This window comes from Phalangium opilio, unplaced genomic scaffold (assembly GCF_054372755.1).
Source record: "Phalangium opilio isolate 3A_F unplaced genomic scaffold, DU_Popi_V2 ptg000042l_1, whole genome shotgun sequence".
NCBI classification, from domain to species: Eukaryota; Metazoa; Arthropoda; class Arachnida; order Opiliones; family Phalangiidae; genus Phalangium; species Phalangium opilio.
In genome coordinates, this window is record NW_028324166.1 from 6,689,930 (window position 1) to 6,708,274 (window position 18,345).

At 36.0% G+C, this 18,345-nt stretch overlaps 1 protein-coding gene across 5 annotated transcripts; it reads right to left on the bottom strand.

Moving 5' to 3' along the window:
- Window positions 1–332: 332 nt before the first annotated feature.
- On the bottom strand, window positions 333–18,282 carry LOC149678737 (uncharacterized). 5 transcript variants are annotated; one of them, XM_089836679.1, is made up of 10 exons: window positions 18,076–18,282; window positions 17,853–18,009; window positions 17,102–17,171; window positions 16,676–16,752; window positions 15,377–15,416; window positions 12,335–12,529; window positions 4,375–4,516; window positions 2,929–3,140; window positions 1,766–2,028; window positions 333–1,626 (listed from the first exon to the last, which is right to left on the bottom strand). In XM_089836679.1, the coding sequence occupies exons 3-10, from the start codon at window positions 17,141–17,143 to the stop codon at window positions 1,332–1,334; spliced, it is 1,266 nt and encodes a 421-aa protein (XP_089692805.1). In that variant the 5' UTR covers window positions 17,144–17,171; window positions 17,853–18,009; window positions 18,076–18,282; the 3' UTR covers window positions 333–1,331. The 5 variants fall into 5 exon arrangements, with proteins under 5 accessions (XP_089692805.1, XP_089692808.1, XP_089692806.1 ...); XM_089836682.1 differs by having other exon boundaries at window positions 16,676–17,008; XM_089836680.1 differs by having other exon boundaries at window positions 17,102–18,035; window positions 18,112–18,282.
- Between the last annotated feature and the right edge of the window lie 63 nt (window positions 18,283–18,345).

Consider the following 18,345-nt stretch of genomic DNA (forward strand, 5'->3'; position numbering starts at 1 on the left):
ATTTTTTGATTCCTTTAATTTTCTCAATACGATGTTATTTAAATATCAATAGTTTTAAAATCCATCAAATTAAGCCAAAAATTCTGAAAAAAATCTTGATTAGAACAATGAGGATATAAATTTTGCGTTCTTACGTGTTAAGCTTAATTTTTCTTGTTGAATGTTTAATTAGCACTAATTAAATTATTTTTAAAGATCTGACTATAAATGTCACTTGCTTTAGAGTTCAAAAACTGTTATTTTGGTAGCATTTAAATGAATATATACAGAGCAAAGTCGGTAATGAGCAATGAACATCATTATTCATACTTCACACATTTTAAACATAAACAAGAAAAAAAAACATTATTTTAATATCTGAAATGTTAGAAATCTTTTTTACAACGTTTTTAAAAGCTATAATTTGTTAAAAGGGCTAGTTTTTTACTTCAATGTTACTCTAGATCACGTGCAAGTTTTGTTACAATAGTTGCTCAGAGTTTAACTTTTGGTCACCTGTTTAAGAATTCAGCAGAACGAAGCAAAGATTGCAATGTCAGAACCATGCAGTCTTTATGCCATATTTCTATTTACATTATTTCCCGTATGAATATTTAATAATTTCAGTTCAAAAATTGAAGATGATGACCACTCTTACACGGTACGGCTATACACTCGATTAAAGAGATTCGTGCCCTAAGAACCGAAGTTGTTTTCTTTTCGTTTTAGCCAAGGTCTATATTAGAGAGTAATTTTTTTAGAGATAGGAAGCTTGCACACGCTGGTTGCTATGAGAGCTATCTCCTCTTGTTTATTGAGGAAAACAACAAAGAGCTTTATAATTATTGTTATCATTTCATACGCGGTTTGAATTATTAATAATGAATTGTTCAGTAAAATGATCCAAACACACCATTTTTGTAATGTGCCATTTTGATCATCTTTTTGCAATTTTTGTCCTTAAAATGTGGGGATTTTGCAGTTTAAGAAACGATAAAGGAAATTATATCTTATTTAGAAATTTTAATTAGAACACGAGTCCTATAAGGAAATTTCAATATTTGGGGCACAATTATATTTGACGGTGCTTATTTGATAACTATCGAAACTTTACCATAATAACGGTAGGGTGTGAGTATACTGGGTTTTATCTAGAATATCTCTAGAGCGCAGATTTATAATAAATTTCAATCTATACGCTCCCTTTAAGAATATTTTGAAGAACAAGATCTCGTTCCCAGTCTTTTGATATATAACGTAAACTGTTTTGACCTTTATGTGTCCGGTTGTGACTGTTTCGAGACAAATGAACCCAACGTGAACATCATTACCTTAATACTCTCATTCTAAATTCACTTTGGATGCACAAAGATTTCACTTTGCCAAAGAAAGACCTGGAAGCCTTCGTTGGTGTACTTTCTTTTTCCGCTCCAATCAATCATAGAGGTTATCTCTAGTATAGCTACAACGCAAGAGAGAGCTAGTAGTATAGCCCATAGTATGAACGCCACTTCGAGACTTTCCATTTGAAGTGAATGAACACTATTGTCAGTCGTCGCATGTGGCGCTTCTATTTCGATACCCCAAAATCTTTCCAAGTAACGGTACCAAAGTGTAACGTGACTTGACTCGAAAAATGAGCGTAGCCTGAAATGAAAATATAAAATGTGTTAGGTCATGGTTATATTCTTTCATCAAAAGAGTTAACTAATTATCAGTCCCTTTAAGATGCATTGACAAACTATGCGAGTGTTTAATGTGCGATAGAGTATCAAAATATAACAACCTTTTGTTTACAATTTTCAAAGCTTCACGGTTTATTTTCTTGCTGACCATGTAAATTATTGGTTTCTCAAAGTACTTTGTTGAACTTATGTGCATTTGATGTCGGAAAACGCGTGGATCGCCTTTGTTCGCACTTATTTCGTACTCCATATGAGATATAATAAATGATAGTTCGGTGAATAGAGCTCCTTCACCAGTCATAAAATGGCACCCTTTCCCTTTACTTTTAATGAATTGACAAAGCATGACCATATCAGTGTCATTCTGAAAACATAAATTATGTTTTATTACATGTCTAATTGTCTACGCGTATTTAAAGTTACAAAGCGATCAAAGTTCTTTAGGGAGTTTCGGTCGTTCTGAAGCTCTTCAAATAATACAACTTTTAAGAAGCAAAGTTTGTCCGCGTTGTCGTTGTAAAGCTACTTTTAATATAATAACAGAACCTTTCGACTACTTTATCTGTCCGACATTTTCAATATGATAAATTCCTTCTACATACATATCGTTAACCACTTACTGAATATGAAAGCAGGAATGTATGGATGGAGGTTGGAATGGCTAAAGGGGCTCCCGGTGTTCCCTTGATGGAAAAATATGGCAAGGCCTTATTTATTATTATTTAAAGCACAGCGCGGCTCCTGTGGATCCCCTGCAAGTTGATTTTCCTTACGAACTCCAGTTTTGGCTAGGCGAAGCTAGAGGCATTTGTGGGCGGGATTTATACGTGCATGTATAAATCCCACCCACTAGCCTTTGCCAAGCTATCCCGGAGTTCAGGTTTCAAATATTCTTTTAGGGGATACACTGGACCCGGGCTATGCTTTAAAGCACAGCGCGACTCCTGTGGATCCCCTACAAGTTGACTTTCCTTACGAAATCCAGTTTTGGCTTGTCGAAGCTAGAGGCATTTGTGGGCGTATGTGCATGTATAAATCCCGCCCACTAGCCTTTGCCAAGCCAAACCCGGAGCTCAGGAGCAAAGTCCCCCTGTAGGGGATCCATAGGAGCCGCGCCATGCTTTAAGCGGTCCGGCGCTCGATAGCTTTGGGGCCTCTCCCCGAAATCCATTTAACCAGTCAACTTATGAATTATCGTAAATTTAAGCATTTTCATGGTGATTTAGAGACCAAAATTATTCTTCATAGTAATGTCAGTGTTTACCGAATAACAAACTCTGTGTTCCTCCAAGTGGTCTGTATATGCGCATTTATCGGTTGCCCGAGCAAGATCCGCGATTGAGTCGATTGAGATCTTTTTGGGAGACGTATAACTAGCTGTCAGAATAGCGCTGAAAATGGTCATGATGACCACGATTTGCAAAAGCCAAACTCCGCTAATTATTCTTTCAGCTGGTAGCTTTGAGATGGAAAATCCTTTAACAAGAAAACAACAGTTTTATTATGGAACCACAACCCTTTGTATAATTTCAAAAGTATATACAATACATTAAAACAACAAGTTGGGAAACCAAAATTTTACCTCACCGCATTGACAGAAAATTTATAAGGTATATAAGGCGATTGATTCACAATAAATGATAAGAAAACCCCCAATTGCGTGAACCTTTGGTGGAAGCCATGCCATTCGGAGGCTAGACGTTTCTCGTAACCCTAGCCGAGCGTTGCGTACTTCTTAATCCAAACGATGGGAGTAGAAGCCACAAATTGCTTTCTGAGAACACGTTAGCTCCGATTTGCCAACTGCGAACGTCAGCAATAGCTATGTTTAAAATGATTTTAGGAATAATGTTTCTTAAAACGATCTAACTAGAATTAAGGTAAATTAATGACGATTAAAATAATTAATATCAATTATATTTATTTAATTGTTTATTTAAGAAAAACACCTTAATTGCGTCTCAACTCGGAAAGGTTTATTTTTGTTTCAAAGCTTGTTCTTAAATAATTAAATAAATATAATTGATTTTAATTATTTTAATCGTCAGTATTTTTGTTAATTCTTGTTTTAAGTAACGTTATTCCTTAAATAGCTATTGTTGACCTTTGACTTTAAGTTCTAGCTTACGCCTTTTGAGAGTTTTTGTAAATTTAGCGTATTTAAGGCGATTGATTCACAATAAGACGTAAGAAAAAGCGCAATTGCGTGAACCTTTGGTGCAAGCCCTGCCATGGGGAGACTAGATGTATTTTATAATCACAGCCCTTCACCGCTAACATCTTAACCCTAACGATGTTAATGATGTACAAGCCAATGTTGCAGATTGTTGTCTATGTGGTATAGACGGAAAACTAGCAGATGAGGGTGTTGTTAGAAGCGAAAAATTTCACATAGGTGTATATGCGGTATAGACGAACGACTAGTGCATGGTGGAGCTGTTTGAAGCCAATAAGTACAGATTGGTGTCGAAGTCGGATAGACTATTGACCATTAGATAATATTTACGGACGATGAAGGTATAATGGCTAGACAAAGAGTTGCGCTTAAGTGAAATAGATAAATAAATTTTCCTATTTTCTGTGAGCTGCAAACGCGGTCTAGAAATAAATTGCGAACTTGTTTGCACTGATTTGTCAACTGCTAACGTGGTGACCAGTGACAACCGTCACGGAGAAAGCTCTGGTTCGCCTGTTAGGAAAAAAAACTTACCTTTTCCCAAAATAGATCCTAAGTAATCAAACATTTTGTGAAAAACCATCGAGCATTTTTTTGTTTTCGTTGCAACAATCCGTTTTTCGATAACCTCGACCATCATCATCAAGAAACAAGCACCAACCAACGCTATATAAATCTGAAAATAACAATAAGATACATTAATTCTATTGGTTAAAGGGATGAATTCATCTTTTAAGTGAGTTAAACATGATTTCAATTCAATGCAATATGATTTCAAAATGGTTTGAACAAGTATTCTAAGGGAGCGGTAGCTCCCTTAGATAAGGCCTGATGACGGCTTTAATGTATAGGGAAGGTTTTGGATTGGTTTTAACTTTTTTCGTATTAAGTTTATTGTTTCGAAATTTTTCAACTGAACTAAAATCCGGGCCCTTAATATGTGGTAAAAATTTCAAGATGATCCACCTAATAGTTTATTTTATAAAGCATAAAGTTGCTAAGGGTGGTTTTCATTTCCATAAAATTAATCACAGATTTTGGCGAAAAACTAGAGAATCTCCATAGAAATAACATGGGAAATTTTCCAAACTTACCCATTTTGTAACTACCCTTAAAAAAATAACTATACGTTTGATAGATTTGAAAACGGTCTTAAATGAAAGCCCCATTTTTAAAGTGGGCGCCAATTTTTGCTTCATTAAGAAAAACAAAGTTTAAGTATTGTTTTTAATAGTTTTAAGTACCTGCTCCAAATTACGTGGTTTGCCTTTAAATTGTGGAACTTAAGACTTTTTTGCTTGGGTTAAGTAATAAAGAAAGTCATTCTAGGACTTACGTCGTTTTACTGCAGATAATCAAATTGGTAGGGCAATTAGCTAGCTTAATTGTCATTATAACTATTGCGCGTCCAACTAATTTAGTTGCGAAGTACAGATTAAACTTAATTAAACAAAATAAGCAATTAAAGATAATTACCAATTATAGGTAATTAAATTTTTACACGAGTCTAAACTATAACATCTGTTTTTGTACAAGTCTACGGAATCTGTTTAAGCGCAGACCTACAGAATATTTTTGTGCAAAGGAGTATAAAATCTCTTTGTGCAGAGGCCTATGCAATCATTTCGTGCACAGGCCTATGGAATATTGTTTTACACAGGCCTCTGGAATATTGTTTTACACAGACCTATGGAATATTGTTTTACACAGGTCTACGGAATGTTTTTGTGCAAATCTGCATGGAATCCTTTTGAATATAGGAGTATGGAATCTTCTGTGCACAGGTCTATGGAATTTTTTGTTCATGGGTCTATGGTATATTTATGTGCACAAGTTTGAAGAATCTTTATGTGCACACAAGTCTGAAGAATCATTATGTGCACACAAGTCTGAAGAATCATTATGTGCACACAAGTCTGAAGAATCTTTATGTGCACACAAGTCTGAAGAATCTTTATGTGCACACAAGTCTGAAGAATCTTTATGTGCACACAAGTCTGAAGAATCTTTATGTGCACACAAGTCTGAAGAATCTTTATGTGCACACAAGTCTGAAGAATCTTTATGTGCACACAAGTCTGAAGAATCTTTATGTGCACACAAGTCTGAAGAATCATTATGTGCACACAAGTCTGAAGAATCTTTATGTGTACACAAGTCTGAATAATGTTTATGTGCACACAAGTCTGAATAATGTTTATGTGCACACAAGTCTGAAGAATCATTATGTGCACACACAAGTCTGAATAATGTTTATGTGCACACAAGTCTGAAGAATCATTATGTGCACACACAAGTCTGAAGAATCATTATGTGCACACACAATTCTGAAGAATCTTTATGTGTCCAAGTGAAAAATCTTTATTTGCACAGGTCTACGACTTCTGTTTGTGCACAGGTCTACGACTTCTGTTTGTTCACAGGTCTACGACCTCAGGTCTATGGAATCTGATTTGCTCATTTCTATGACATCTCTTTTTGCGCAAGTCAATAACATCTCTTTTTGCGCAAGTCAATAACATTTGTTTATGCTCAAGCCTAAAACATCTGTTTGTACACAAGCCTAAAACATCTGTTTGTGCACAAGTCTAAAACATGTTTGTGCACAAGTCTAAAACATCTGTTTGTACACAAGACTAAAACATCTGTTTGTACACAAGACTAAAACATCTGTTTGTGCACAAGTCTATTCCATCTGTTTGTGCACAAGTCTATTCCATCTGTTTGTGCACAAGTCTAAAGCATCTGATTGTGCACAAGTCTAAAGCATCTGTTTGTGCACAAGTCTAAATCATCTGTTTGTGAACAAGTCTATAACACCTGTTTGTGAACAAGTCTATAACACCTGTTTGTGATCAATTCTATAACACCTGCTTGTGAACAAGTCTATAACATCTCTTTGTGCACAAGTCTATGACATCTGTTTGTGCACACGCGAGTGACTTCTGTCTGAGCAAAGGTCTACGGAATATTTTTGAGAACGGGTCTACGTATCATTTTTGTGCAAATGGGTATGGAATCTTTTTGAGCATAAGGGTTTGAAATCTGTTTGAGCATAGGGGCATTGAAAATGTTTGTGCATAACTCTATGGAATCTGATGTGCACATGTCTATAACATCTCTTTTTGCGCGAGTCTGCGACATTTCTTTGTGCACAAGCCTGTGATTCTATTTGTGCACAAGTGTACGAAATATTTTTATGCATTGGTGTACGGAATATTTTTATACACAATTGTACGGAATATTTTTGTGCACAGGTGTACGAACTGTTTTTGTTCACAGGTGTACGGTATATTTTTGTGCATAGGTGTATGGAATATTATGGTGAAAATGGATTTGGAATATTTTTGTGCACAGGCGTACGTGATAGTATTGTGCACAGGTGAACGTGATATTTTTGTGCAAATGGGTAAGGAACATTTTTGAGCATAGGGATATGGAATGTTTTTGTGCAGAGGTCCATGGATTATTTTTGTGTACAGGTATATGGAATGTTTTTGTGCAGAAGTCCGTGGAATATTTTTGTGTATATGACTCATGTTTGTGCACAAATCTATAGAATGTTTTGTACACCGGTCTAGGACATATGATTGTACACAAATCTATTGAATGTTTTGTACACCGGTCTAGGACATATGATTGTGCACAAGTCTATGGCATCAGTTTGTGCAAAAGCCTAAGGTATGTGTTTTTGCACAAATATTTGACATCTATTTTTGCACAATTCTATGGTATCTGTGTGTACAGGTCTACAAAATATGTTTGTGCACAAGTCTGAAGAATCTTTATGTGCACAAGTCTACGGAATATCTTGTGCAAATGTCGATGACATCTCTTTTTGAGGAAGTCTATGAAATTAGTTTTTTACACAAGCATATGACATCTGTTTGTGCACAAGACTATAACACCGGATTGTGCAAAACCGTGTGACTTCTGTTTGTGTACAAGTCTGTGGAATCTATTTGTGCACGAGTCTACGGCATCTGTTTGTGCACGAGTCTACGGCATCTGTTTGTGCACGGGTCTACGGCATCTGTTTGTGCACGGGTCTACGGAAAATGTTTGTGCAAATGGGTGTGGAATATTTTTGAGCATATAGGGGTATGGAATGTTTCTGAACAGGTCCAAGGCATGTTTTGTGCACAGGTCCATCTAATATTTTTGTACACAGGTCTATGTCACATGTTTATACAAAAGCCAATAGAATATTTTGTGCATAGGTCAATGAAATCTTTTTGTGCACAGCACAGTTTTATGAAATATTTTGTGCGCAGGTCTAGGGAATATTTCTGTGCAAATGGTTATGGAATAGTTTTGTGCTATGGGTATGAAATCTTTATGTACACAGGTCTATGGAATCTTTAGCGCGCAGGTCTAAGGAATCTTTATGTGCACAAGCATATTTAATGTTTTGTGCACAGTTCCATGAAATATTTTGTGCACATCTCCATGAAATCTTTTGTGCACAGGTCTATGGAAACTTGATGTGCATAAGTCTATAGAATGTTTTTTGTGCACATGTCTATGACTTCTGTTTGTGCACAAAACTATGGAATCTGGTTTGAACATGTCTATGACATCTGTTGTGCACAAGCCTGTGACTTCCACTTGTGTACAAGTCTACGCAATTTGTTTGTGCACATGGCTACGGAATCTGTGCACAGATCTCCGAAATCTGTTTGTACACAGGCCTACGGCATCTGTTTGTGCACAGGTTTACAGAATCTGTTTCTTTACAGGTCTACGGCATCTGTTTGTGCACAGGTTTACAGAATCTGTTTCTTTACAGGTCTACGGCATCTGTTTGTGCACAGGCCTTAGGCATATTTTTTTGAGCACAGGTCTAGGGAATCTTTTGTGCACAGTTTTATGGAATCTCTTTGGGCACAGTTTTATGGAATCTCTTTGGCCACAGGTCTATGGAATATTTTTGTGCACAGGTCTATGGAATCGTTTTGTGCAAATGGGTATGGAATCGTTTCGTGCAAATGGGTATGAAATTGTTTTGTGCAAATGGGTATGGAATCTTTATGGAAACAGGTCTATGACTTCTGTTTGTAAACAAGTCTAAGACTTCTGTTTGTGCACTAGTCCGTGGAATCTGATGTGCACATATCCTTGACATCTCTTATTGCGCAAGTCTATGATGTATTTTTTGTGCAAGTCTATGACATCTGTTTGTGCACAACCCTGTGACTTCCGTTTGTGTCCAAGTATCCGGAATCTGTTTGTGCACATGTTTACGGTATCTGTTTGTGCACATGTCTACGGTATCTGTTTGTGCACATGTCTACGGTATCTGTTTGTGCACAAGCCAACTTAATCGGTTTGTGCAGAGGTCTAAGGAATCTGTCTTTGCAAAGGCCACTGCATCTGTTTGTGCACAGGTCTAAAGAACATTTTTCTGCAAATGGATACGGGATATTTTTGTGCAAATGGATATGCAGTATTTTTGTGCACTGGTGTACCAGATATTCTTGAGCATATTTTTGAGCATAGGGGTATGGAATGTTTTTGTGCTGAGGTCCATGGAATCTTTTTGTGTACAGGTATATAACATCTCTTTTTGCACAAGTTTATGACATCTGTTTGTGCGTAAGTCTATGGCATCATTTTGTGCGCAAGTCTATGACATCATTTTGTGCGCAAGTCTATGACATCAGTTTGTGCTCAATTCTAAGGGATCTGTTTGTGCACAATTCTAAGGGATCTGTTTGTGCACAATTCTAAGGGATCTGTTTGTGCACAATTCTAAGGGATCTGTTTGTGCACAATTCTAAGGGATCTGTTTGTACACAATTATATGACATGTGTTTTCACAAGTCTATGTTATCTACGAAATATGTTTGTGCACTCAGGGTGACCACAAATAGTCTTGTAATAGTTATAGGAAAATAGGAAATTTACAATTGATTTACAGGAAATTATAGGAGACTAGCTGTTACCCGCGGCATCGCTTGAGTGTAGTAAGAACTTCCATCAAGTATGGTACATTTTACTGATTCGACTAATATTTTTGTAGCATCCTAGGAGCGAAGGCACTCGGCGTCGCCCATCAGCTCGTCGGGACATTTTTTATTACTTTACACGCAGACATTCTATAAAGAAAGGTTTTTAAATATCTGGCCGCCATTTAAAATGATGGCAACAAATCGATCCCGAAAGACCATATAGCCCGTCTATAGGTTAAAGGAATCCAGTGTACTAAATATTTGTGAAATCGGTTGAAACTCACGGACTTTCTTACAAAGAGAAGATTTGTTACATTTCTGGGCGCCATTTATGAATATGGTGGCGGATTGGAAAAATCTTTTTTAGTACGCACCTACTACTTACGAGTAACGTTCCTCCAAATTTTCAGCCTTCTGGGGCCAGCGGTTTGGGCTGGGCGATGATTATCAGTCAGTCAGTCAAGACTTTGATTTATATAGATATAGATGTATAATTAAAAAAAAAGGAAAAGACAAGAGAACTACTCTTGAAAAAAATATAGGTTGCAAATGCTTTGAAAGTAATAAGACAAGATTTACAAAGGAGCTTTGGTTTAATTATAACCATAAGTTCGTAAGATATGTTACATAAATTTGACACTGGAAACTGAGAGCTTGTCTCGAAGTGACGTAAATGAAACGTCATAGATTCTCGTAAAGCGACGCCTGATGTCAAAGGCTTAGTACAGACTAAATAGGAAGATGGAGTAGAAAATCGCGTGTAGTCAATTCTCGCGTCGTTTTCGAACTAGCTCTCATTAAGTCTCTAGCATTTCGAAATATAGGAAGTGTCATACTTATGGAACGTAATCTTAGAAACATATGCTATAACTTTAAAACATCACAGACTTCCCTGACAAATATTTTTAGAGGCTTCCATAGCTTTGGTGATATATAACAAAACCAAAAGTGAGAGCGCACAAAATATCTACAATTTCAAAAAATAGGAAAATATAGGAAAATTATCGAAATTATATGAACTAATAGGAAGACATCCGAAAATAGGAAAATTTATAAAATTTGGGAAATGTGGTCACCCAGCGCAGGTCTACGGAATATGTTTGTGCACAGGTGTATAGATTGTTCTTGTACACAGGTCTACGTAATAATTTTTTAGCCTAAGTCTTCGGAATCTATTTGTATTATTGCATCCACTGTGCTTTGCACGTGAAAACGACGGGAAGGCAATTTGAGTTGGACTGGGCGTTGAAGCAATCAAGATTAATACTTCTATAATAGATGGTTAGGGCCTTGTTAGTTCAAACGTGGTAACTAATATACGCGCAACACCACAAGACTTAAATGGAGCGCCTGATTTTCAGTATACGTTTTAAAATACTAGTTTCTAAACAGTTTTAATCCATATTAAGACTGAAGTGACAGATATTAATCAAAACTGTCTTTGTACACAAAGACGCGAAAAAGTAAGAGATAAGTGTAGAAAATTAATTGTTTGAAGTAACAGATATTCAAATTTTCATTTTTGAAGACGTGATTATAAAACATCAATTATTTGAAAAAATTTCTTATCTTAGTTTTTTTCACCAAAATTCCTTAAGTAAAATATATTATCCTTAAACATGTGCATCATTTTAAAAATAGAAAACGTATGCATTTTATTTTCTTTTTAAAATTTAGAGTTAGTTTGAGTATTCGGGCCTATAAGGAGAATAAAATGGGCAGAAAATTGTTGATAGCAGACAAAATAAAACAAGCATGAAAACTTAACAAAACGTGTTCGTTTATTTTAAAGTTTTCGAGGTTTCAAAAATTGACGTGTTGTATATCTCTCAAAGCTACAGATCCTTTTGACTCTAATAACTACATCACAGTCAAAGGGCGAATGTAATTTTCGGTTTGCAATATTTTCAATTTTGAAATATAAAAATAAATACTAGCTCTATTTTTCAGATATCCGAGTATTTGAACTTCCTCGAAGCAAATGTTTCTCGAAAATAAACAGTAGTATCAAGGTAGTTTCTCTGAAATTTTTGTGAAAAAAACTAAGATAAGAAATTTTTTAAAATAATTGATGTTTTATAATCACGTCTTCAAAAATGAAAATTTGAATATCTGTTACTTCAAACAATTAATTTTCTACACTTATCTCTTACTTTTTCGCGTCTTTGTGTACAAAGACAGTTTTGATTAATGCATTATGATTTCAAAAAGATTTGAATAAGATTGCACTATGATTTCTAAATGATTTGAATAATATTACACTTTGATTTCAAAATGAATTCAAGAATTCACTTTAATTTCAAAATGAATTCAAGAATTCACTTTAATTTCAAAATGAATTCAAGAATTCACTTTAATTTCAAAATGATTTTAACAATTCACTTTGATTGCTAATTTTTTTCAAGAAATCACTTTCGTCTCGAAATGATAGCGAGCTTTCATTTTGATTAGAATTGATTTCATCTAGAGTGTACATTACACTTGATTTCACGAATAACTAGTCCCTCGAAAATCCCAACATTAGGTGTAAAATGGTAACTTACATCACATGAAATCTTTTTAATGTTATCAAATGCCCCTGGTCTATCGTCATTCATCGTGCAATTTTTCATTGTCAATAATGTGTTGAATGAATACATAAATGGAACAGTATAATCGTAAATTTTGTATTCCTCGCCATAATACTTTATTAGATGGTCATTGGGGTATTGCATTGGTACAAGGACGATGGCAGGCGTCTGAAATTAATTAACACTGTGATTAGTGTCAAGGAAATCTTCGAGAACGAGAGTATATATATCATCGTGCATGCATTTATTCATGAATCTATATAACTATGAATATACAGCTACGTTACGCTGTCTAACCTCTCGATAAGGTTTGGGCGGGGCTTAGCGAAAGGAGACATCAGTCACGTGTCTGCTAGCAGCTGCTAGTGTTAGGAGAGGGAGAAGGGAGGAGGAGTTCGTTGGGTGTAAATTCGAAACGTCACTTCCTCTTGTCTTGTGATTGGCTATTAGAGCCACGCAAAACGCGTCAAAGCTAGGAGGGTAACACCCAAAGCAAATCGACATGATAGAAGGGGCATATGATAGAGCTGTATATTCAGAGTTATATATAGATTCATGATTTATTTATATCTTTAAACTTTTCATAAATCCAATGAATCATAGTAATAGTAAATAAATATCCATATTAAAGACAGTTCCTCCCTACTATCAAAAGCGCATAGATCAGAAAGTGAAGAACATTAAACCTTTCCAGCCTTTAGCAACGGTATTCGTGTAAAATGAGAAGCAAGGGGGGACACAAATGGGTGGTTGGTGAGCCTCGTTTTCAACTAACAATCGAATCAGAGATATATTAGGTCATCGTTAATGTCACGTGACAAGCGGAAAGTAGTTTGCGATGGTAGCGGCTCCTGGGGATAGTGGGGAATACTATTGAGAAATCGGCTGCTTAACTAGGCTTAACGGTTGCTCTTTAGCGCTCTTTCGGTTCAATCGTCGTGGAATTTTCAAGTTTCGTTAAGTTGAATTTTGATATTGTTTTTCATGCATTCTATTGCACCTTTAAGTTTTCCGTCTTTATCAATCAGGAAAAAGTCATCCTTTTCGTAGCTTTCTAAAATGTTTGCAAAATTCAAATCTGACATTTTGACAAATGTGCCGATTCCTGACTACCTAAATGACTAGATTATATTAGGCCTTGGAATTAAACTATAGCAGACGACATGAAAATAAAGAAATAAGTGAACTATATTTTCGAGCCAACTTACGCATGTACCTTGTGTAAAACTACGCGAAAGTAACTCTCCGCCGCGGCATAAGACCAACTCTTCCCGTCGCTCTGTAAGGGGGACGGAAATCTTGAATCGACTATGGGGGAACTCATTTTTCACGTTGCGGTTTAGGCTTCTCGTTCTTCACTTTCTGGTTATCTATGCGCTTTTGCTACTATATACCTACCGTAAACACATTTACTCTATCTGTGTTTGAAGGGCGCGGAATTTGAAAATTCAAAAACAAATGCTTAAGGGAATTAGAGGAATGAAACATACAAAAATAACAAAGAAAATGAACATAAATTCATGCTTGGACCTACTCTGTCTAAAATTAGCCCCGCCTGTTTTAATTCACCTAAGTTCATTAAACACGGATGGACTGGAATGGAGCTTTGTTCTTTTATGGCAGCGCCTCTCTAGCGCCACACCGCGACCAATATTGAATTTTTTTCCGACTCAAACAAACAGGCGCGTGATATAGCATTAGGGGTAAATCTAAAGTCGATGTATCGGTTAGAACGAAGGAAGACGTTTAATTAAATGTAAGTTACTTTCAATTATATTACTTATTTAAATAGGTATTAGAATTACTATTAATAATGTAAAATTTATAGGAAGATCAAATGCTTGGTTTTATTATAGAAATTAATGCCTTTCATGTGGGATTTATCAAAATTACGTTTACCATTTTTACAAACTCTGAGAGTGCACCTTTTGCTTGGCATCTTAAATATCTAATCCTATAAATTACGTATATGAAAACCCACCTAGGAAGATATAGGGGTGAAGGAGTCTTCGACTGCCTGTTTTCCCATTGAAACGCGCTTACCGATTATCGTCCGTTCTGGGAGATTCTTTGCCGCGCACCTTGTTCCGCGCTCATCGTCATCGGGCGTCGTTAGTTTTAATTTTTGTTAACGGCGCTGCATTTTTTAGTGCTTTAACGGAACATTTATCATTATTTTATTTTTTATTAATAGTAAATTATGGTTCTTAGATAAAACTGAAGTAAAGGTACGGTTTTTTACTCTTTTTCAACACCAAAAACTCTACTAGATAAGTGTTTAAGGTGGATTAAAGCCTGTGGGAGGGTCGAATTAACGCCCGATAAAATTAAGAAAAAATCTCTACATGTGCAGTGAACACGTAATATAGGCGGCGTTGCTTCAAAGGCCTAAGCTAGCATGAAAAACCCCCTATTTTTTTTAATTGGATTTGCGTGGTCACGTGATGCGCGTAACCAATGTAACTAGGTGCGCCTGCACGAATCTCCCATCGGAGAGGCCGAAACCTGAGCTTTAAAAATGGGCAGTCGAAGACTCCTGCACCCCTATATCCTCCTAGAACCCACCTTATCATGCGAAAAATTGGAGAGTAAAAACCTAACCGTACAATCATTAACAAAACAACAGAGCAGACGACATAATAAAGGTCACATGATCTATGACTTGAAAGGTTTATGGACTCTCCCGCTAGGGGCAACAATTCGCGCGGCCGTTAGAAGATCAGATGTTTTTGCTTATCATTCTAGTCCATCTGTGTTCAATCTAAGACCATTAAGGTTGTTAATAATCTTAGGTACAATGGTCATAGATTTCACTCTCCACCGCTGTGGAGCACTGCTTCAAAGGCTCGTACTCGTTCGTGTCCCAGATTTTAGAAATGTTTCTCTCCATTTACGCGAGCTCCCTTGTAAACGTAATAAATCTCAAAGTCACAACTTTCAGAACTACGGCATAATGTCATTATTCTATCACTTTACTCTCTTTGGAAATATTTTGTCTTTCAAATTAATACTTACGTATTGCGGAACTACCAAATCCTCATGCGTGTGGATAAATCTGAAAAAAAAATTATTAATATAAACATGCGGTATAATTGTTTTTATTAATATTCTGCGGGGATGTCGGATGATAATTGAAATCGTGAGGTTGCGACCGCACTTCGGTATGCGAATTATTAGGGGAAGGAATTTACTGGGCTTATAAGAAAATCCCAATCGTAGGTGTACAGGAAATTGGTGTGAATAGCCTCTGGATAGCAGTGCTATAATGATTTCCCGTGACGCAAACATAGACTTTAATAGACTTTCAAAAATTTTGAGAGAATAGACCCTTGATGCGATAACTTCAACAGTGCTAAAATTGATTATCTGTAACCCACACGTAACCCTTATTAGCTGCATAGAAAAATCGAGTGAATCCCTGTCTCTCGTGAGATAGAGGAGGTTTCAGTCCTGAAACATTCTAAAAGGGATATAAAAAACGCTAGGCTAGGCAGTACAATTTTGTATTAGAGTTGAGGTGATAAATAATACCAGAAGCGAGATGAGACTAGAAGTGAAGGGCTCTAGCATTGATAGTACATCCTGGCACTAGTGAACAAATTTGAGGATTTTATGCCGATTCCCACGCGCTAAAACTAGAGAGAGAAAAATTGGTCGAGTTCCAAAAACATTTCCCACCCCCTTCCCCTCAACCTAAAGCGCCCGAACACGACGCGGCTCCTTGAATCTAGTTCGGCCGTCTACCACCGCGAGCGTCTCACCGTTTTGGAGGGAAAATTCAGAAACCGCTACTAGAGGGCCAACCGCTCTTGCGTTATCAAGTCTTTTCACTAATGCCGAGTGAAGAATTTGGTTAGCTCAATACTTCTAGTCTCATACCACTTCTGATAATACGGATAGAGTATAGGGTTTCATTAAAGGGAGCCAGACAAACACTATTGCCATAGGAGTAGCAGCCATTTCTCTACTTAGAGTCATGATAAACTTATGATCCAACTTATAACCTCATCATAGATATACATCATACGAAGAGTTTTATGCATACATACATACATACATACATATATATATTGACGCTATGAGTGTGAAAGACATTTACGATTATGATTTGTGAGTGTGTATGTTTATGGTTTGTGGAGATTGGATAGACAAAACAGCATTTAAACTAGGTGTAGTAAGAACCACAACCATTGGCCATATAGAACATTACCTTAGGGAGTTAGAAAACATGAATACTGTACTACATTAACACGTCATCCCCACCCCAACCACACCTAGCTAATACGGAAATGTTTGGAAGTGATCTGTTCTTACCTTAGATGTTTATTGTTTTCAAATATGTAAAAATTCATTCTGCCCGTTGAATCGTACGGCTCCAGCCAAGGTTGTTCCTGCAAAAACGTTATATATTAAAAAAAATATCTTTGTAGACAAAGACGGGAAAATGTAGAAGATAATCGTAGAAAATTAAATGCCTGAAGTCCAGATATTTAAATTTTCATTTTTGAAGACATGATTATAAAACATTAATTATTTGGAAAGATCTTATTTTTTTTTCACCAAAAATTATAGGCTTGGTTCTTATGGCGGTAATACTCCATAAAACTCTTCATTATTTTAGATTATTATTATTTAAAAATTCGTTTACTATGATTTTAAAAAACATATTCAGTTTAGTATGATAACGGTTCATTCAATCAATGTAATAACGAAGCTGCTAAAAAAGGTTATAATTCTTACCTTGATAGTTAATGCTGTCAAATTGTGAATTATTTCCGACATATTGGCAAAAGGCAATGATATATTTTATCTATTTTTTATCGAAAAATTGTACAAGACGAAATAAAGGTCCTTCAGCTAAGACCCTTACGCGGAAAACGAACACGAAATAGCTTTTATGGTATCCTTATTATTAACAGTTTTTAATTATAATTTGGTCCATGGATTAACTAACGCTAAGGGATTGTTCACTCACCGCGTTTCCCATGTATTGCCACCGCCAACTATTTGTTCCGAATTATTCCTTGATTCCCCTCCCCATTCTCCAAATTTATTGAACCAAAACGGATGTCAAGGCAAAATAAATGATGGTGGTGCCCAAGTTAGGATTGATTTGAATTTGGAGAGTTTTTTATAATTATGAAATTAATTCATTCTTAATTAATTACAATTATATTTATTGAGAACAAAAATAGAATAATGACATTTAATGCCAACTGTTGCTATTCTTCTTAAAAATTCGTGGGTTCAGAACTTCAGGCAGGTTTTTAAGTTTGAACGTCATAGGACACGAGATACTTGGTACAATTTTCCTGTTAGGGATAGTAGCAGCAGTTAGGGGGCGTTTGGAACACGCAAACTATATATCTTTTGGGGGTAGTGAACAATCCCTTAGCTTTAGTTAATCCATGTTCGGTCGATAAGGTTATTTCCCGAAAAAATGAGATAGAAAATTCTAACATGAAGCAGAAAATATTATATGGTTTTTTACCTCGCTTTTCTTATGGTCGATTTAATAGAAGTAAACGATATGGGCACGCACAGAGTGGTGTTTGAACATAACCTTTAATGGGGTAGCTTAATTAAAAAATATATTGATCAAAGCTGGTTCAGCTCTCTTCTGAGGTAATGAAGCAATCCTGGTCCTGCTGTTTTAATTTCAGGCATTTATGTACTGTTGTATGAAACATTTAGTTTATTATATAAGCAGTTACCATAAGCAGAAGGGGGCAATAGACGAGAAGTATTACATAATTCTGCTCTAAAAATGCTTTTTACTGTGACAGGCGTTGGCCATGGAAATTTTTCGAAAGCTCCATTTTTAATATACATGGAATGAAAAGTCCACCTGCCAATAAAAATTGTTTTCCCTCCTTATGTCGAGATGTGATGAACATAGAGGGGAGGGAATCTTTTTTAAAGGGTATGACGTCACCATAACTATATCGGATCAGAGCTAAATTTAAACAAGTTGGGAAACCAAA